The 21,721-nt window shown below is 44.2% G+C and overlaps 1 protein-coding gene across 3 annotated transcripts in view; it reads left to right on the forward strand.

Moving 5' to 3' along the window:
* The window catches only part of DIS3L2 (DIS3 like 3'-5' exoribonuclease 2), a 282,912-nt gene that overhangs the window by 159,125 nt on the left and 102,066 nt on the right, over positions 1–21,721 (forward strand). For all 3 annotated transcript variants that reach the window (XM_048863668.2, XM_048863662.2, XM_048863667.2), the window contains one exon: positions 16,526–16,633. In XM_048863668.2, coding sequence (XP_048719625.2) covers positions 16,526–16,633 — 108 coding nt within the window. The remainder of the gene's footprint in view (positions 1–16,525; positions 16,634–21,721) is intronic.

The following is a 21,721-nucleotide window of genomic DNA, read 5'->3' on the forward strand; positions in this document are numbered from 1 at the left end:
TTCAGGCTTAATTTTTTTGTGTTTAAAAAAAAATTCCATGGAAAACAAATACTTTTTATGAAAAAAATGTGTTTATTTGAAAACCCAATTTCCTGTTGAAGAACAATTTTGACAGAAAGTTTTCAACTAGCTTTAGATTTCATTCTTTGTGTTTAACTAGGATTTCCACTTACATAATGCCTTTTCATGCCCTAAATTTTTATTTGTTCTCCAACTGCCTTGGTTTGTTAACTCCAGAAGTGGTGTTTTGTCCATTCTTTCGGATAGATTTTTAAGAGTGCAATTAGGTATTCAAATTAGGTATTGAAAATATGGAAGACTTTTCCCAGTGTCTCTAACGTGGTTAAAAATTGATTAAATGTTGGATCTGAAAATTCCTACTTTTTAAGGTGATGGTTATTAATTCTAACAAATTTGCTAAAAATAAGTGTGGGTCTGGAGAGAAGAGGATAGTAAGAGCTGGTTTGAAACAATAAGATGGCAAGGTCACGCTCATAGAAAATAGACTTTCCTTTGATGGAACTGTTCCATAAATGCCGCTGTGATGCTGCCATTACTTAGAATAATGCAAATCCTCTCAAAAAGGAAATTAAATAAATCTACTTATTTAATTCCCCTGAACCATCTGTCCAGAAGACAAATTATTGCATAATGGCTAACAGTTTGTTTAATGACAGGTTTCAGAGTAACAGCCGTGTTAGTCTGTATTCACAAAAAGAAAAGGAGTACTTGTGGTACCTTAGAGACTAACCAATTTATTTGAGCATAAGCTTTCGTGAGCTACAGCTCACTTGAGTACCACAAGTACTCCTTTTCAGTTTGTTTAATAAAAGCCAGAGGTTTAGAAGTAAGAGTGAATCAAGTTTTAAAAAGCAAGAAAACCTAAACAGTTTTCTCCCTTTTGGCACATATTATGGTGGTGTTATTTTAGGTGTGAAGCAACTCAAGTGAAAGGTCAGCCATAAATCCCTACAATATTTTATTGGTCCTGTTTTATAATAGAGATCAAAGTTTGGAACTGGAAGCCTGTCTACATGTTGAGTCCAAGGACTTTAAGACATTCACTTTTGACACCAGCAGGTTGTCAGGGTGTTGATATTTTGATAATGTCAAGCTGGGTAACAAAGAGTTGATCGAAATCTCAATTCATGGAAGTGTTGATACAAAAAAGAAAACTCTGAAGCAGAAATCTTGGCTCATAAACAAATTGCCTATTTCCTTTGAGTGTCTTTCAGTGTATGAGTGATAGGCTAACTGAGCCCACCCCATTGTTAAATCTGTGTTCAAGAGCAGCCGATGGAAGCTCAGACTGGTAATGTAATACCACCTCAGCAGATAGACCAAGGATGAAGGGGTCACTCATGGAAGTCAGCAGACTGATCATAATCAGCCTGAACCAATTGAGAGCAGTCAGCCAAAGGAGGGCAACAGAGGAATTAGATTGTTTGAGGGGAATAAAATTGTCCATGTGACTTTGTGAAAATCCCAGAGGGTTATTCTTAAACTGTGTTTGTTCTTTTTGCTCTTTATCTTGTTGATTGATTCCCCCCCCCCCCCCCCCCCGGCTGATCCCTGAAAAACCTCTATGGCAATTCCCATTGATTATAGAGCTGCCCTGGCTCACCTGCTCCTGAACTTGGCTAGTGAGCCAGTTACAGCTCCAGCAGATGTTTCTGCCTTTTACAGCCAAAGGGGAGTTTTCCAGTGCAGTGTGTGTGCCCCTTCTAGCTACCCCAGCTCTTCAGGAATCAGTACTAGGTCTGAAAATGAGTCGTTGGATTCTGGAGGCAGTTTGTTAACCCAAGAGGCAAAACCCAAAAAGCCCAATGTTCTCAGAAGCAGGGGTGAAGAGTCACATGGTACTATGTGAACCTGCCAGCCAGAGGGACCAGCTCTTGAACAGTGTGTCAGGACATGTTAAGTTTTATAGCCACAGAAAGACACTATATAGGAAAACTTCCATCTTCAGTGCCCGTTTCTCTTAGTCTGGTGTCACAGGGACAGGTCCTTGTGAATGCTCTCTGCCAGCCACCTGCTAGGACTGCAGTGAAGGGAATCCATATCTCTGTGCTCTGGATCTCTGCGTGTTTCAAGCTTCTGGAGCCTCAGCAGACCACAGATCTGGTTCCTCCCTTGGGTTCTCCGGCATGTTTCCTAGGCCCTGACTCTGTCAACTCCCCCTCCTCAGAAATGGAATGCCTGAGCCCCCCTGCCAATAGCCCCCAGGAGCAGCTATGGCCCTCCCAGATTGCCCAGTTATTTAAACAGTTCCTCTCCCAGAACTCCACCCCAAAGGTGTGATGCTCCTGATTGCAGTTTAACTCTCTCCAGGGTGTGCAGCAGTTGTGAAGCAGTTAACACACAGTCACACACCGGTCTTTTTCTATCTCATACTTAGGGATCATTGCTATCCAGGAAGGCAGACAGGCAGTGTCCCCCTGCCTCACACATGCTGTTACATACTGGGTGGTCTCTCCCTCATGAAGCCCCTTCCCCAGAGCTTCACTGACCTTGCTCACTCCCGTCTCACGCTTCATCTTCCTGTCCTCTCTTGCTTTGTGGCTTGCTATTTAAACTCTTCCTGGCCACCTTTGTTCTACCTTTTGAGTAAGTTTCCACTGCTCTCACCTTCCCCCGCCCTTCAGAGGGGTCAGCTAGACTGGATTTCTAAGGTTTGAGCTGCTGTTTTAGCAGAACCTTTGGGTGATTAAGGTATTGTTATTCATCTTAAATATTTACCTTTGTATCTGTCTGGTGTGTACCTGCTACGGGACATTTCAGCAATAGTGGATCTGCACACATACTCATGATACAGCAGTTTTTCAGAATAAACTTCACATTAACAACCAGAATTCATAAGTTGATCAGACAGATGACCCCCCCACCCCTTCCCAGTTCCTCACATCTGGTCTCTCTCAGCTCTCCTCCCCATCCCCTGTGGTGTCAGTAGGGCACACAAAGCTTGTCATACAGATTTGTAACTGGTTTCAGAGTAGCAGCCGTGTTAGTCTGTATTTGCAAAAAGGAAAGGAGTACTTGTGGCACCTTAGAGACTAGCAAATTTATTTGAGCATAAGCTTTCGTGAGCTACAGCTCACTTCATCGGATGCAGAAACTGACTCAGAAAGCACCATGGGGAGCAGATAAAACATGGCAAGAGGAAACAACTTTCCCTCAAGATGCTTGCTTGCTGGGCCCTCGCTAATTCAGCTCCGTACTTTGGAGATGGGCAGGAAGAAGATTTATCTGAGGGGAAAGAGGGAAAGGTAAACCCTCTGCCTATAATTTGATTTAAAATGCAAACCCACAGTAGAGAGTATTGTATTCATCAACCTCTAATTCTGACTGAAGTAAATGCGCTTTTCATTGTTTTACACAGTTGTGTTCTACTACACATTAGAAAGACTTTCCTGGGGGTTGTTAACTCCCTCCCTACTCCTCATTTGGAAGACTGTTTTTTCTAGTTTTACCACTAGATCTCTGCAACTGTATTTCTCAGAGTAATCGAATGTGAGAACCCGTCAATCCCTGTAGCTGTGAAGGTGGTGGTCACTTTATTTCAGTGATGTGCCTCACTCCAGTTACAGTAAAAACAGAGCCTGAGGAGGTGGGCCCCATTGTAGCCAGCCCGTAGGTAATTTGCCTAGGAAACCGGCTCACATTTATGGTAGAATGCTTTCCCTACATTTCAACCAGCTGAATGTCTACATTCCATAATAATCCTTGTACTGGCTGGCATACATTGCTATCTCTTGGCAGATGGTCACCTTGCACGTTCTAAGGGTAAGGCATTTGAGGAGATGAGGCCTCCGTTGATTATTTGAGACATGGCTATGCATCACTGATACTTTGCAAATCTTTCACAGATCTTTAAATATGTACCTCTGAAAAGCAGAGTGCTCCTCCTACCCCAAGTCCTGTTGCAAAAGCCTTTTCTGGTGAAAGAAGGAGCCACGGGACAACCCCTAATCACTCCTTTCTTCTCAAAACCTGACGGAACTGTTACTGCTTTATGTATAAATACTGCACTCGCATGTCTTAAGAAATCAGATGCTTAGTTTGTCATACAGTATTTGACTGTATTGTGTTAGTGGTCAGGCCATGAGATGAAATGTGCAAGCATGACCCAAACTTTGTATTTCACAGCTGTGAATTTATTCTCTATGTAAAATATATCGGCGAATCCAGATATTAAACAGATGCAGACAACTGACCAGGACTATGGAGGTGTGGCCTGAACACAGAACTAAGGACTTAATTCAGCAGAGCACTTAAGCATGTGTGTAACTAAGCACATGAAAAGAGTGCAAACCATGAAAAGTCCCACTGACTTCAGTGGAACTACTAACTTAAGTGCCTAAAACAGGACTGTGAATTGGAACAACCCTTGCACAATGATTTCTCTGGCTTCATTCAAATCAGTTTGCCTCTAACTCCTTTTCCCTGTCTGTGAAATGGGAGTAATACTTCTCTACTCGATATAGTAGGTTTGTAACAATTGATTGCTTGAAGATGAGTGTTTAGTACTATAATTATAATCTGAGTTAAAGCTTTATGTTTTACATCATCAGAACCCCTTCTATGCCATTATAGCCTCTTGAGTCAGTTATGAATCATGCTCAACTGCACTTAAGAGAACATTTTAAAACAAGAGCACCCCCTCATGTCATATGAGCTATATTTTATGCCTAGGGTAACCAGAGGTTTCATGCAAAGCATACTGGATCCTGTATTTCTCTATCAGAATATTGTTGCTTCAGTAAGAGATCAGGGAAGGGGAAAGCTGTCGTACACAAAAGTATGCAAATCAAGTATCATTGCTATCAGAGTGTGGATCCTTATGGATTTTGGATGTGATCTCCGTAGTCTCAGTTATCACAAGATGACAGTTTTCCAGAGAAGAGGCACTTGCAACTGTGTTCTTTATTCTGGGTTATGCATTTAGGAATTTTACTGAACCTGCTACCACTTGTTTTGTGTGATCTGTACATGTCGGTAAGGATTTTACTCAAAACAATCACATGAGATTTTAGTAAAGTGGGAATTTCCAACATCCCATAACCTTTCTCTACATAATGCCTATGTTCTCTTTTCTGCTGTGTGTTGACAGAACTCATTCTAAATTTATAACCTTGTGTTGTTGGCTTTTCCAGGCAGCATGGCAGACCTCACGTAGTATATCTGTAAATTATGAACTTACTAGTATTGTTAACATGCTTTTCACAACTGGAATAACACAGTTGACAGCCTTTGTGTTGCGGGAAACAGCTTATCATAATCTATGCCCTTCTGACCTTCCAGTTGAACACTGCTGATTCATGTTGAAAGTGGCTCCTGAATTGTCAAGAGACCATACAGTTAGTCTTTTGGCATTAATACACAGTGCAATTAGGGTGGGTTTATGAGCAGTGGTCTAGTGCCAAACTACAAATGTGATTAAATATTCTAAGAACTTTCTTTGAAAGCTAAAGGTAAATATGAAATGTATGTACTTTGGAAAAAAAAGAGAGACCCCAATTTTTATTTAGTCTGCCTTTTGGGAGCCTAGTTATTCATCAGACTTCCAGATACAGCAGAACTATCTCTAAAACATATGGGTGTCAGGATTTGGAACAGGGCGTTTTAATGTGACTTAGATAGTGCTATTTCTATGTTTACCATGGTGGTGGGATTTAACAGTAGAAATAAAACTTAAACTCAATATCTAAAATATTTATATTGTGAACAATTCTGAGCAGGAAATTTGTGTTCCTCCTTCTCTGTAAAGTACCAGGCTCATTACCGACCCTACATAAACAATAAGAAGATGCACATTTTGATTAGTGTTGTCAGGGTTCCTTCCCCACTCTGAACTCTAGGGTACAGATGTGGGGACCCATATGAAAGACCCCCTAAGCTTATTCTTACCAGCTTAGGTTAAAAACTTCCCCAAGGTACAAACTTTGCCTTGTCCTTGAACAGTATGCTGCGACCACCAAGCGTTTTAAACAAAGAACAGGGAAAGAGCCCACTTGGAGACGTCTTTCCCCAAAATATCCCCCCAAGCTCTACACACCCCCTTTCCTGGGGAGGCATGAGAATAATATCCTAACCAATTGGTTACAAAATCATCAAAGACCCAAACCCCTGGATCTTGGAACAATGGAAAAATCAGTCAGGTTCTTAAAAGAAGGATTTTATATTTAAAAAAGAAAGAAAGAAAGAAAGGTAGAAATCATCTCTGTAAAATCAGGAAGGAAAATACAGGGTATTCAGATTCAAAATACAGAGGATCCCCCTCTGGGCAAAACCTTAAAGTTACAGAAAACAGGAATAAACCTCCCTCTTAACACAGGGAAAATTCACATAAAACAAAAGATAAACTAATCCGCCTTGCCTGGCTTACCTATACTGGTTGCAATATTGGAGACTTGGATTAGGATGGGTTGGAGAAGATGGATTTCTGTCTGGCCTCTCTCAGTCCCAAGAGAGAACAACCATGTAAACAAAGAGCACAAACAACACCCCCCTCCACCCCCCCCCATTTGAAAGTATCTTGTCCCCTTATTGGTCCTTTGGGTCTGGTGCCAGCCAGGTTAGCTGAGCTTCTTAACCCTTTTCAGGTAACAGGATGGTGCGCCTGGCCAGGAGGGATTTTATAGCACTGTATAGAGAAAGGTGGTTATCCTTCCCTTTATATTTGACACGCCCCCCAAATCACAGATAGGGTGAAACACTGGCTGTGATTTCTTCCTGGACCTCTAGGAGAAAACAGTTAATAAGACACATGCATCTCTAAATGTACTACTAACTGTATAAAGACTAACAATATTTCCCACATCTTAAGAATGATTTGGACCAGTTGATTCAGGGAAACTTTCATGGGAGAGTGCATCAGCCACTTTGTTAGAAGCTCCTGAGATGTGTTGTATGTCGAAATCAAAATCTTGGAGAGCTAAACTCCACCAAATAAGTTTTTTGTTATTTCCCTTGGCGGTATGAAGCCACTGTAGCGTAGCATGGTCGGTTTGCAGGTGTCTCCAAATGTATGGGCGTAGCTTTTCCAGAGCGTAGACAATGGCATAACATTCCTTTTCACTGATTAACCAGTGGCATTCCCTCTCAGAGAGCTTCTTGCTGAGAAACACAATGGGATGGAACTCTTGATCCGGTCCTTCCTGCATTAAGACTCCTCCCACACCACACTCAGACGCATCTGTGGTTACTAGGAACGGTTTGTCAAAGTCTGGGGCCCTTAGCACAGGGTCAGACATGAGTGTCGCTTTAAGCTAGTTAAAGGCCTTCTGACACTCTTCAGTCCACTGAACGGCACTTGGCTGTTTCTTTTTGATTAGGTCTGTCAGTGGGGCGGCAATTTGGCTGTATTGCGGTACAAATTGCCTGTAATATCCGGCCAAGCCTAAGAAGGATTGGACCTGTTTCTTTGACTTTGGGACAGGCTACTTTTGGATAGCTTCCACTTTGGCCTGTAGGGGGTGTAACGATGCTGGTTCTGGCGGGGACCCAACGGAGAGTGCCAATTCAGGACACATTGCTTAGGGCAGGGCAGTTACAGCCCAAGTCTGGGGTTTTTCCACCTCTAAGGCACACCAAACCAGCCAAACAAAGCAGACTTTGGTCTCACCCTGCTGGCTAACCACAAGTCACACAAGCAATTCCCTTAGACACTCCAGTTTCCCAGTATCTCCACCAGTGCCACTCGTTATGGGGACAAATGATTATGAAAACCAATACCCCAGTAAAAGAAAAAAGGTTCTCTCGATCCCAAAGGATCAAGCCCCAGACCCAGGTCAATATACAAATCAGATCTTACCACAAATCACGCTGTTGCCAATTCTTTAGAATCTAAAATCTAAAGGTTTATTCATAAAAGGAAAGAAATATAGATGAGAGCTAGAATTGGTTAAATGGAATCAATGACATACAGTAATGGCCAAGTTCTTGGTTCAGGCTTGCAGCAGTGATAGAATAAACTGCAGGTTCAATCAAGTCTCTGGAGAACATCCACAGCTGGGATGGATCATTCAGTCCTTCCTTCAAAGCTTCAGTGTGTAGCAGAGTCCCTCCAGAGGTATGAAGCAGGATTGAAGACAAGATGGAGGAGCTGCAGCAGGTTTTTATAGTCTCTTGCCATGTGGTCTTTCTTTCTTTGTCCCAAAGACAAGCTATCCAGCACATGGCCTGGAAAAACCTCAGAGTTCTGTCCATAGGCAGGTCCCTGCACACCTTGCTGAGTCGTAAGGCGAGTCTACCTTCTCTCAATGGGTCAGTTATATAGCTGATGGTCCTTAATGGGCCATCAAGCCGGCTAGGCAGAGCTGACACCAACTTGACTGGAGTGTTCCCCAGAAACATAGCACAGGTTTGAAATACAGACAGTATAGAGCCAATATTCATAACTTTAACTATAAAAATGATACACATATAGACAGTATAATCATAACCAGCAAACCATAACCTTGTCTTAGACACCTCATTTGACCCCCTTTATGCAAGATTTGATGCCACTACAGGACTTTGGTTGCAACAATGATCTATACGGTCCCAGCTTATGTCAGTAACATCACCGGGGGTTAATAGTTCCTTGACCCACCTGGTGTCCAAGGTAAGTCACTCTGTTTAGGCCTATTGGACACTTCTTAGCCTTAACAGTTAGTCCTGCCTCCCTTATGCACTCGAAGACTTTTTGTAGATGTTCCAGGTGTTCTGCCCAGGAATCTGAAAATATGGCCGCATCGTCAAGGTAGGCGACTGCATATTCTCCCAATCCCTCTAGGAGACCATCTACAAGTTTTTGGAATGTGGCGGGTACATTCCACAGCCCAAAAGGGAGCACATTAAATTCATACAGCCCGACATGTGTGGTGAAGGCTGACCTTTCCTTGGCGGATTCATCTAGCGGTACCTGCCAGTACCCTTTTGTTAAGTCCAAGGTAGAGATGAACTGGGCCCGTCCCAGTTTCTCTAATAGTTCATCTGTGCGTGGCATTGGATAGTTGTCTGGGCGAGTTACAGCATTTAGCTTACGGTAGTCCACGCAAAAACGTATCTCCCCATCTGGTTTGGGAACTAGAACCACTGGAGATGGCCATGCACTGTGGGAGGGGCGGATTACACCCATCTTAGCATATCCTGGATCTCCCGTTCTATAGCAGTTTTCACTTGAGGAGACACCCGGTAAGGTTGGGCTCTAATTGGGTGAACATTACCTGTGTCAATGGCGTGGTATGCCCGTTCAGTCAGTCCTGGAGTGTCTGACAATGTCAGCACATAGCTAGTGCACAGCTCCTTGATCTGCTGTCATTGCATTACGCCCAAGCGTCATGGAGAGGTTCACCTCTTCCATGCCACCATCACTTTTCCCTTTGTAGTAGACACCTTCAGGCCACTCAGCGTCATCTCCTGCCTGGGCTGTAAACTGACAAACCTTTAATTCTCTGCAATAAAAGGGCTTTAGAGAATTAATAAGGTACACCTTAGGGTATGTCATCACTTCCCACCGGCTCAGCAGGTAGTGATTGATCTAATGGGGATTGATTTATCGCATCTTGTCTAGACGCGATAAATCGATCCCCGAATCGACGCCTGTACTCCACCTCGGCAGGAAGAGTGAGCGGAGTCGACAGGGGAGCTGCCGCAGTCGACTCGCCGCTATGAGGATGGCCAGGTAACTCGAACTAAGATACTTGGACTTCAGCTACGCGAATAGCGTAGTTGAAGTTGCATATCTTAGTTCGAACCCTCCCCTAGTGTAGCCCAGGCCTTAGGCTTTCGGTCTGAGGTAGGGAATGCTATGAGATAATTAACAACTCCCAGGTGCTCTTGGACCGTGAATGGCCCTTCCCATGACACTTCCATTTTATGGGCCTGGAGCACCTTTAAGACCATGACCTGGTCCCCTACTTTGAAGGCCCGCTCTCTGGCATGTTTATCATACCAGGCTTTTTACTCTTTTTGAGCATCTTTTAGGTTTTCTTTAGCAAGGGCTAAAGAGGTTCGTAGGGTGTTTTGTATGTTGGTTACAAAGTCCAGAATGTTAGTTCCTGGAGAAGGTGTAAACCCCTCCCATTGCTGCTTCACCAACTGTAAAACCCCTTAACTTTGCGGCCATATACAAGTTCAAATGGTGAAAAACCTAAATTGGGACATGGTACAGCTCTATAGGCAAAGAGCAACTGCTGCAACACTAGGTCCCAATCATTGGAGTGCTCATTTACAAATTTACGTATCATGGCCCCCAAAGTTCCATTAAACTTCTCCACCATGCCATTGGTTTGATGGTGGTAAGGGGTGGCAACCAACCATGATTTACCCCATGAGCTTCCCAAAGGCTTTCCGTAGGTCCTGCCAGGAAATTAGTTCCTGCATCTGTGAGGATGTCGGAGGGCCAACCTACCCTGGCAAAAATGTCTGTTAGTGCCTGGCACACACTTTTAGCCCTGGTGTTGCTTAGAGCTACTGCCTCCGGCCGTTGGGTGGCAAAATCCATGAAAGTCAGTTTGTACTGCTTTCCTCTGGTGTCTTTTTTGGAAAAGGACCAAGAATATCCACAGCTACTTGTTGAAATGGAACCTCAATGTTGGGGAGTGGCTGGAAAGGGGCTTTGACCTGGTCTTGGGGTTTTACCACTGTTTGGCATGCCTCACAAGATCGGACATAGGCAGAAACATCCTTGCCCATTCCCTCCCAGTGGAATGACTTCCCCAAACGGTCTTTGGTCCTGTTCACCCCAGCACGGCCACTAGGATGATCATGGGCTAAGCTCAAGAGCTTTTCCTGGTACTTAGTTGGAACTACCAACTGTCTCTGAGGATGCCAGTTTTCCTGGTGCCCACCAGAAAGAGTTTCCTTATATAAAAGTCCTCTTTCTACAACAAACCAGGATCGATTAGAAGAGTTGAGAGGTGGTGGGTTGCTGCGTGCCTCCGTCCAGGCTCTCTGGAGGCTTTCATCTGCTTCCTGTTTGGCCTGGAACTGTTCCCTTGATGCTGGAGACATCAGTTCCTCACTGGATTGTGAACCTGGGCTTAATCTCTCTGGAAGCGATGCAGGTGATGGGGCTGTTTCCGTTGATGGAGAACCGCTCTCCGCTGGTGCATTATGGGGTATTTGCAAAAAGAAGAGGAGGACTTGTGGCACCTTAGAGACTAACAAATTTATTTGAGCATAAGCTTTCGTGAGCTACAGGTCACTTCATCGGATGCGTTCAGTGGAAAATACAGTGGGTAGATTTATATACACTGAGAACATGAAACAATGGGTGTTACCATACACACTGTAATGAGAGTGATCACTTAAGGTGAGCTATTACCAACAGGAAAGTGGGGGGGAGGGACCCTTTTGTAGTGATAATCAAGGTGGGCCATTTCCAGCAGTTGACAAGAACGTCTGAGGAACAGTGGGGGGTGGAGAATAAACATGGGGAAATAGTTTTACTTTGTGTAATGACCCATCCACTCCCAGTCTTTATTCAAGCCTAAGTTAATTGTATCCAGTTTGCAAATTAATTCCAATTCAGCAGTTTCTCGTTGGAGTCAGTTTTTTAAGTTTTTTTGTTGAACAATTGCAACTTTTAGGTCTGTAATCAAGTGACCAAAGAGATTGAACTGTTCTCCGACTGGTTTTTGAATGTTATAATTCTTGACGTCTGATTTGTGTCCATTTATTCTTTTACGTAGAGACTGTCCAGTCTGACCAATGTACATGGCAGAGGGGTATTGCTGGCACATGATGGCATATATCACATTGGTAGATGTGCAGGTGAACGAGCCTCTGATAGTGTGGCTGATATGATTAGGCCCTATGATGGTGTCCCCTGAATAGATATGTGGACACAGTTGGCAACGGGCTTTGTTGCAAGGATAGGTCCCTGGGTTAGTGGTTGTGGTGTGTGGTTGCTGGAGAGTATTTGCTTCAGGTTGTGGGGATGTCTGTAAGCAAGGACTGGCCTGTCTCCCAAGATCTGTGAGCGTGATGGGTCGTCCTTCAGGATAGGTTGTAGATCCTTGATGATGCGTTGGAGAGGTTTTAGTTGGGGCCTGAAGGTGACGGCTAGTGGCGTTCTGTTATTATCTTTGTTGGGCCTGTCCTGTAGTAGGTGACTTCTGGGAACTCTTCTGGCTCTGTCAATTTGTTTTTTCACTTCAGCAGGTGGGTATTTTAGTTGTAAGAATGCTTGATAGATATCTTGTAGGTGTTTGTCTCTGTCTGAGGGGTTGGAGCAAATGCGGTTGTATCGTAGAGCTGGCTGTAGACAGTGGATCGTGTGGTGTGGTCTGGATGAAAGCTGGAGGCATGTAGGTAGGCATAGCGGTCCGTAGGTTTCCAATATAGGGTGGTGTTTATGTGACCATTGCTTATTAGCACCGTAATGTCCAGGAAGTGGATCTCTTGTGTGGACTGGTCCAGGCTGAGGTTGATAGTGGGATGGAAATTGTTGAAATCATGGTGGAATTCCTCAAGGGCTTCTTTTCCATGGGTCCAGATGATGAAGATGTCATCAGTGTAGCACAAGTAGAGTAGGGGCGTTAGGGGACGAGAGCTGAGGAAGCGTTGTTCTAAGTCAGCCATAAAAATGTTGGCATACTGTGGGGCCATGCGCGTATCCATAGCAGTGCCGCTGATTTGAAGGTATACATTGTCCCCAAATGTAAAATAGTTATGGGTCAGGATAAAGTCAGAAAGTTCAGCCACCAGGTTTTTCAGGCTCTGGCTGAACCTCTTGTGTAGGGTCATCTGCTGCTGCTGCCAGTGCAGGCTCAGTGGTGCCCTCTGGTGTTGGAGCTGTAGACGGAGTTGCAAGCGCTGGACTCAGTGCTGGCAATGGTTCTGGTGCTGGTTGCTTCGCCAGTTTCGGTTCGGGTACTGGCTTTGGCTGGGTCTCTGGGACTGGATCCACTATGGCCGTTGTAGTCATTGGTGGGGGATCCGGTGCCACCACCTCCATCTGGGTCTCTGGTAACACAGACTGGGCTCTGGTGGAAGGCTCAAGAACAGGGATAGGTGTGGAAGCTTGCTTAGTCTGGCTGTGGATGACTGTTCCCACCCTCTTGGCCAGCTTTACCTGGTTGGCCAAGTCTTCCCCCAGCAGCATGGGAATGGGATAATCATCCTAGACTGCAAAAGTCCACATTCCTGACCAGCCCTTGTACTGGACAGGCAACTTGGCTGTAGGCAAATCGAAAGAGTTGGACTTGAAGGGTTGAATCGTCACTTGGGCCTCTGGGTTGATTAAGTTGGGGTCCACTAAGGATTGATGGATAGCTGACACCTGCGCTCCAGTGTCCCTCCATGCTGTAACCTTCTTCCCGCTCACACTCACAGTTTCCCTTCGTCCTAAGGGTATCTGGGAGGCATCTGGGCCCGAGGACCTTTGGTGTGACCCCGGTGCAATGAACGGTAATCTGTTGGGGTTCTTGGGGCAGTTGGCCTCCACATGCCCCAGCTCATTACATTTAAAACATCGCCCAGTTGACTGGTCACTGGGGCGAGGTGGGTTGCTGGAGAATGGTGTGGTGGGGCGATAAGGTGCCTGGGGTTTTCCTTGGGATGTAGGTGGGGCCTTGGGTTGCCCCCGGTGATAGGGTTTTATTTCGGATTGCCCCTTCTGATATTCGCCCCAAGTGCTACTAGTTTTTTTCTTTCTGCCACCTCCATCCGTTTGGCTCCAGTCTCCCCCGCCGCGATTACAGTTTTGGGCTTCCCATCTAGGATGTACCTTTCTATTTCCTCAGGAACACCCTCTAAGAACTTCTCCATTTGCATTAGGAAGGGCAACTCTTCTGGAGATTTAACATTTGCTCCCGATATCCAGGCATCCCAATGTTTCACAATGTGGTAGGCGTGTCGGGTAAATGACACATCTGGTTTCCACCTTAGGGCCGACGGGAATGCTTGGGTGTTAGCCCCATTCTGACTCTCTTGCCTGGGTTTTAAAAAGTTCATAACTGTTCATGTGTTCCTTAGGCATTACAGCCACCACCTCTGCTAAGGGTCCACTGAGCTGCGGCCTCAGCTTACCATGTACTGGTTTGTAGAGATGCTGTACCCAAGGCAGGCCCTTTTGAAGTTTTCTAAGAAGGCCTTGGTATCATCGCCTGCCTTGTAGGTGGGGAACTTTCTGGGTTGGGAAGCGGTACCTGGAGAAGGATTGCTAGGGTTGGTTGGTATATTCTGCTGAGCCCTTGCCTTCTCCATCTCCAGTGCATGCTTCCTCTCTTTTTCTTTCTTCTCCATAGCTCTCTTGTGGGCAGCTTCCTCTGCCTCCTCCCTGGCTTTTTCTGCCTCCATCTCCAAGCGCCTTAAGGCCATCTGTCTATCATGCTCTTTTTGTTTCTCTTCAGCTTCGAATCTGGCCAGCTCTAGTTTATTAGCTGCTTCACTGGTAGTCATTTGCCTGCTTTCTTGAGCTTAACTCTAGCTATACCCAAGAGTGTGTGTGTGTGTGGGGGGGGCACTTGTGAATTTCCCTGCAGGAGGTTATCTGCCCTGCCTTTAGGTAGAGAAAACTCCAGCTCAAAAAAGAAAAATCCCTTTGTAAAAAAACTAACACCTTTCTTTCCAGGCAAATAGACAGAAAACCCTCTCACATCTCTCAGCTTAAAAAAAAATCCTCTTCAGGTCTGTGCTTTTGGTTCAAAATGATCCCACCGCTCTGCCACCATGTCAGGGTTCCTTCCCCACTCTGAACTCTAGGTTACAGATGTGGGGACCTGCATGAAAGACCCCCTAAGCTTATTCTTACCAGCTTAGGTTAAAAACTTCCCCAAGGTACAAACTTTGCCTTGTCCTTGAACAGTATGCTGCCACCACCAAGCTTTTTAAACAAAGAACAGGGAAAGAGCCCACTTGGAGACGTCTTTCCCCAAAATATCCCCCCAAGCCCTACACACCCCTTTTTCTGGGGAGGCTTCAGAATAATATCCTAACCAATTGGTTACAAAATCATCAAAGACCCAAACCCCTGGATCTTGGAACAAACGAAAAATCAGTCAGGTTCTTAAAAGAAGGATTTTATTTAAAAAAAAAAAAAAAAAGAAAGGTAAAAATCATCTCTGTAAAATCAGGATGGAAAATACTTTACAGGGTATTCAGATTCAAAATGCAGAGGATCCCCTTCTGGGCAAAACCTTAAAGTTACAGAAAACGGGAATAAACCTCCCTCTTAACACAGGGAAAATTCAAATAAAGCAAAAGATAAACTAATCCGCCTTGCCTGGCTTACCTATGCTGGTTGCAATATTGGAGACTTGGATTAGGATGGGTTGGAGAAGATGGATTTCTGTCTGGCCTCTCTCAGTCCCAAGAGAGAACAACCATGTAAACAAAGAGCACAAACAAAACAAAACAACCCCGTAAACAAAGAGCACAAACAAAACAAAACAACCGCCGCCTTTCCCCCCCCCCCCCCCCCCGATTTGAAAGTATCTTGTCCCCTTATTGGTCCTTTGGGTCAGGTGCCAGCCTGGTTGGCTGAGCTTCTTAACCCTTTACAGGTAACAGGATGTTGCTTCTGGCCAGGAGGGGTTTTATAGCCCTGTATACAGTGAGGTAGTTACCCTTCCCTTTATATTTATGACAAGTGTATTTACTGTTTTCCAAAGGGTCAATAATGAGAGAGGAAATACGAAAATGAAACTTCAAATCATAAGGTTTGACTCACTAAATGGCTGCTAAATATGATCTTTTCCACAGGTGTCACCCAGAAAATAACCAGAGAGACAACTCCTCACTGGCGTAAATCAGCGTAACACCACTGAAATCGCTGGAGTTATGTTGATTTACCCCAGCAGGAGAACTGGGTGGGCCCCAAACCTTTATTCTCGGCTATAGTCCGTTTAGGAATAATTTATTTGATAGGCTGCAGGGATCAGCTTCACAAATATTGATTGGACATGGGCTACTGTTTCACCGATGAAATCCCAACTAATGACTTCTGTCTGGTTCTGATACACACTGGTATTGTGTTGAACTGGAAGTGAGTACAATAAAAATAATCATTGTTCCCTGTCTTGGCTTCTCAATCCCCTTAGTACATGTAGGCTAGTCATAAAACAAGTGCTTTTGTTTGGTTATCTAGCCAATATCTCCACTACCTTTTGACCCAGGCTACCGAAGTGCTGTACAAACTTCAGTAAAGCCTTGTGTCATCTCTGTGACATAGGGAAGTATTATACCTATTTTGCAGAGGGTAAATTAGGGCAAGTTAAATTAGTTACCTAATGTCCGTCTGCATGTGACAGAGCAGGGAACAGAATCAAGACTCCTATGCCTCTGACCACTGGAAAACTCCTGACTTTCCCAGTTATGCTATGCTTTTGCTTTCCCCCATCCCGCCCAATGTTAAAGTGGCAACAAAAAAGGCTACAGAAGGCATAGAGATTATAACTTTGAGAGCTGAAGAGATGCTCCATTTAAGTGACTCTGTTTAGATCTTTTCCTTGCTTTTTGTTGGGGACCTGTGCCTTGCGGGGGAGTCAGGACCACAAGAAATGAATGTCCTCACCCATGTGGTCTTGTTTTTCAGGTGATCCCTATGCTTCCCAGGCTGCTTTGCGAGGAGTTGTGCAGTCTCAATCCTATGAAAGACAGACTGACGTTTTCTGTAATGTGGAAAATGACTCCAGAAGGCAAGGTAACCCTGTCTCCTTCATTCTTCCTGGGCAAGGTCATCATCAGCACTGGGCCCCACTGATGTAAACAGATAGTTAGGGGACTAAAATGGGTAATCCAGTAACATATCTGCTCAAAATAAAGGCTTCAAGAGTCTCCCCAATCTGTGAACACTGTGTCCTGTGGATAGGATTTTGTGGAACAAATGACTGGCACATCCTCGTGTTAAGAGGGATGGAAACAATGTTATTGATGGTGACTGGGAGTGAGAATGAATGTTAGGAACAGAGGATTTCTACAGCACCATAGTAGGCCACTTGTCTGTTTAGGATCTTGTCTCCAGAAATAGTTACATTTTTCTGAAGCTCCAGATATTGATTTGGCGCCTCAGCCCCCCCTGACATTTAGCCAGTTATGCAGTGCTGTGACTGAGGAAAATATTCCTTCCTGACCCCTGTGGTGGGCAGCTTATGCCCTTAATCATGAGTTTGGATTATTGCTTACAGAACTAGAAAGTATATTAATGGGCATATATTAAAAAGACCTGGTTGTACTCTTTGGGGCCGTGCAGTGCGTAAATGAACATCACCTTTATTTCTCCTGATTTCAGGCATGCAGGTGCAACATGTTGGCATTGAGGGCATCAAGTGATATTCCACTTGTCTTCATGTTCGACCTGAGGTGGTGTGGGGAGCAGTCAGCTCTTCGTGGGTCTTCATTTCTTTCTCTCCGTTCAACTCCCATCCCTCAGGGCTGCATAACAGTCTGCTCCTCGGTTGCTTTTATGGTGGCAGAGCCCTCTCAGAATGGTGACTGCATGTCCCCTCCCTAAAAGGCTTTGGAAAACAGGAAGGATTCTTTTGTATTTCAAGCCTGCTGCTCTCCCATAAGTGTGTAGGTTTTATGCATTGTGTCCTTGCCAAGGTTGTTGGAGTAACTGTTTTTTGGGGTGATGTGATCCTCAGGTGACCTTTCCGATGAAAATTAGTTTGGCTTCATTCTAAATGTCCACATTGCTCCAGAGGGCTCAGAATCTCATTGTATGTGTTAGCAATGGGGCTGCACTGCAAAGTTCAGCGGCAGCTCTGCGTTTGGCCCATCTCTAGGCCCATCTCTAGCATTATGAAGGGTTTAGACTGTTGTTTGGGAAATCTTCAGCTTTCTGTATCCTGAATTCTAATTGCTCAAGGCACCCTCTAATACCAGGTACTCATTTGGCCTTTTATTTACCACCGAGTGCTCTTTGAACAATGAAGAGGAGCTGCTGACACTTACCTCTTAGATATTGATGCTTGGTTTTAGAACAACACTTAGATCCACCACATTTCAGCCAGTGAAAGTTTCTGGAGGAGTCACAGTGTCTTTCCTCATGTCTGCTCAGGGATGCTGATATCTGAAGTCAGGCTGCATTCCAGCAGGGAAAGGTCTCTGACATCAGAGTCTACACTTTCCTTTTGGAAGGCTGATTGCCTACAGCCAACTCAACAAACAGATTTCTCCTGGGAAGCCTTTCAAGTCTGAATGGAAGTTTGGGTCACTGGGTTTGAATAGGAACTGAAGGAAGTTAATGAACCTTACTCCTTCTAAGAGGAGACGGCAACCACAACCCTTTTTCCAGCTTGGCTTTTCTCCAAGAGCTTATCCTTGAGAGTCAGGGCAAGGCACCTCTTGCCACTACACTGTGGTGCTTGTGTAGGCAGGAGAAATGGGATCATTTTCTCTTTTCAGGGTTAGTAAGAGGTGAAGTCTGTCAACAGGCTGTTCTGCTCGCTGAACGTGGCCTTTGAACTTCGATTTCTCTGTCAGTGGCATGCAGAGCTGTAAGGAATGATGATGTAACATGGAGAGCGGCTAGGAACACAGGGGCCTTATGAGCACCTTGTTACACAGTCTACAAAACAGTATTTTGATGCTGAGTTTATAAAGCACTGCCTGATAGAATCACTATAGGGTAAGGGCTTGTCAGTAATCCCTTGCAATACAAAGAAACCTCCAGTAGAATGCCTACAGATTCCCTACATGGGAGTGACTGATTTTTTAATAAGTAAAACAATGGCAGTCCTTTAACCCTTTCCGAAGACGGGTGCCATCTTGTGGGGCTTTTGAAATCACTCATTGCATTATAATCAGCTGTTTTCGTACTACACACGAGCATAACAGGCCATGCCGTCTGGCCGACAACTTGTGCAGCCCTGTGAACATCAGTAGGAAGTTCTGACGTGCCATCTGTGAAGTTTCTTTTCAAGGATCTGTGCATTAACTGCTCCATTATTGTCACCTTGATGCAATGTGTTTCAAGAACTGAGCTGCGCTGTGTCAGTGTGGGCAGAATGCAGCCCCCATTCTGAATTCCACTGCTGTGCAGCGCACATAGACAAGCATGTAAGGTTCTATCCAGTTTCCTTTTCTGTGGTGCTTGAAACACAATACTGCTAATGGGGACGGTAAACTGCTGTGTTCTGAGACACCTGATGTAATTAGTGCTTCTTCCTGGCTTTCAGCCACTCCTAGCTGCTCTAGATTTGTTTGAAAGTGTCAACAACAGGCATCCATGTACATTCATGTGGGCAAGACATATCCAAAATCTATTTCGATGTCTCCATGACATATGTTTAATATATGTGTGAAAACCCAGTAAACCTCAGTCAGAAGCAGTATGTTAGTAGTACTAAGAGAGGTATTATTAGAGTGTACGATATACCAGTTGAAAAGAACCAAATGTCACAAGAATCGCAGTTGCATACTCCATAACACCCTGCAGCAGCCGACTCTGCTGCCTTCCAGGGGTCAGGAATGGTGAATAGTGTCCAGAAGATAAAATAGCAGGGGAAGTCAGCACCAGCTGTTATTGGCAGTGCCTGTCCTTATGCCTTGCCATGAACATGGCCAGCCTGTGTTCACACACATGCTGGTTGATCTCCTGTGGCTGTACCGTACTGTGTCCGACCTTTCCCAAAGGGAATTAACAGAACTCTGGAAGATTTGGCCTCTGCTTTTGTCAGGCAGGCAGGAAAAGTGAGATTTTGGTTGAACATTTAAATTTCAGGCAGCAAAACAGAAATCTGGTCTATGTTGCTTCCTGTGAGGGACAATAAGATATTTTTGAGAAAAATGGCAGGAAAATGCGCAGAGAGATCTTCTATAAACGTCAAGATCAGGAGTAGATCTGTTGTGCAATATAGTATAATATTGTTATTCATTGGACGGCTGATTCCAAGGCAAACCATTATCCAAACATCATTTGGAACATACCCAGTTTATAGGCCACATTTGTTGTAGTTCTCTCTACTCTCCGTATCCATTTTGTGACTGTTATGACATCTGTCTGAAATAGGATCTCTGTTTAAGAGCTTATCTGCTTTTCCTCTTCCTGCTTCCTACTCCAACCCTGAAGGTACAATACGATGGGTTATTTCAACAACAAGGAAACTATGATGTCACAATTCCACTGCCATGTGGAGTTGTTTTCAGGTGGGGATTAAGCAACAGGAACAGATGAACTTCTAAAAATCAAGACCCCACTTTCAAGCAAATCTCCCTGGTAATAAAAAAAGGAGGGGGAATACAAATACGGTATAGAAACAGTCTTGCTTGTCAGTGGTAAACTTTCCATGTTGATCAATTGCTCTTTAGCGCCACTGGGCTTCCCGTTCTGTATCTGTATTTTCAAGATTATCTAATCCTGGGATAGCTAACACTCTCCAGGCTAAAATTTGTCTCAGATTTTGAGACCTGAGGAAAATTCCTGCCCTCTGTCAAATTTGCCAAACTAGCGGGTTTGTGGGGTTTTGCCATTGATTACTCCTATTTAATCCTTCATTAACATACTGAAAAACATCTAGATGTATGGCTGTGCCCACTGCATATCACCTATTTTGTCTCATTGTTTCCTTGTATTCCTCCATCTGCTGCCTCTTGTGCTGTATTTCGCTTGTAAGCTCCTTGGGGCAGGACCATCTTTGTGTTCTGTTTTTATACAGCACCTAGTACAATGGAGTCTTGATTCATGACTGGGGCTGCTAGGCGGTGTGGTGGAGGTGGTAATAATAATGCTAATACTAATGAAGCGTTATATGATACATCTTAGTTCTGGAACTAAATACCATTGTAACTGTAGTTGATTGCATTTGTTCCCTTCTTTAAAGCAAAGCTTGCCCGAGAAAGCAACAGTGAAAACACTGAGTCCAGTTTTCCAAACATGCGGTGCAAACTGCACGTATAGTTACTACAAATGTGCATGCAAATGGCCAGTTAGACTTTTAACTAGCTGATTGCACTGATACCAATATACATGTGCAGTAATGGTTCATGAAAATCAGACCTGCGGTTGCACGTCCACTTTTGAATACCAGCATCACTTTAGTTCTCAACCTTTTTCATACTGTGACTCCACGGTCCAATAGGAGAGTCTTGGTGCCTACTTCAGACTAGCCATAAAATAAAGGAAGATGGTGTCAACACCCTGAAACCTGTTTGAGGACTGCCCCCCAGTGGGATCCTGATTCCCTAGTTGAGAACCTGTGTTCTAACTAGAAGGTAAAGGAAATTCTCAGATCTATTCATTAACTTAGTCTACAAGTTGCATAGTGAGTTCCCAGCTTTGCCCAAATCAGGGATGATTCATTCAGATAAAAATGTAACTTTGCATGTTCGTACTTGAATTCTCTTTGTTGCACCTTCCATATTAAGGAGGAAGCCAGCTATAGGTTACCTTGTAAAATCCAGGATTTTATCCACCTCTGCTGTGGGAGAAGCATTGCTTTTACTAGGAATTCCTTTTCTGTTTTTTGTCCAGTCCTCTACATTTTTTAATGTAGATGTATGTGAATGTAGATGTATGTGAATTAATTCACCCACAGATAGACATAATTAGTGCCTAAGTACCTAAATCATTACAGTTTTGGATCTTATAGTGGTGAGGACCAGATTTGATAAGGGTCTTGTTTTAATGCAGCTGTTACCAGTAACTGGAGATTAGAACATTGACAAGAAAAGGGAGATAATAAAACATTTAAATGTCATGCTAGGAGAGCATTCCCTTATTTACAGAGGGTTTGTGTGGATGAATGAAATTAGAAGGAGTTCAGTTCCAATAAAGGAAACTCAGCCT

Source organism: Caretta caretta, chromosome 9 (genome assembly GCF_965140235.1).
Source record: "Caretta caretta isolate rCarCar2 chromosome 9, rCarCar1.hap1, whole genome shotgun sequence".
Lineage (NCBI taxonomy): Eukaryota > Metazoa > Chordata > Testudines > Cheloniidae > Caretta > Caretta caretta.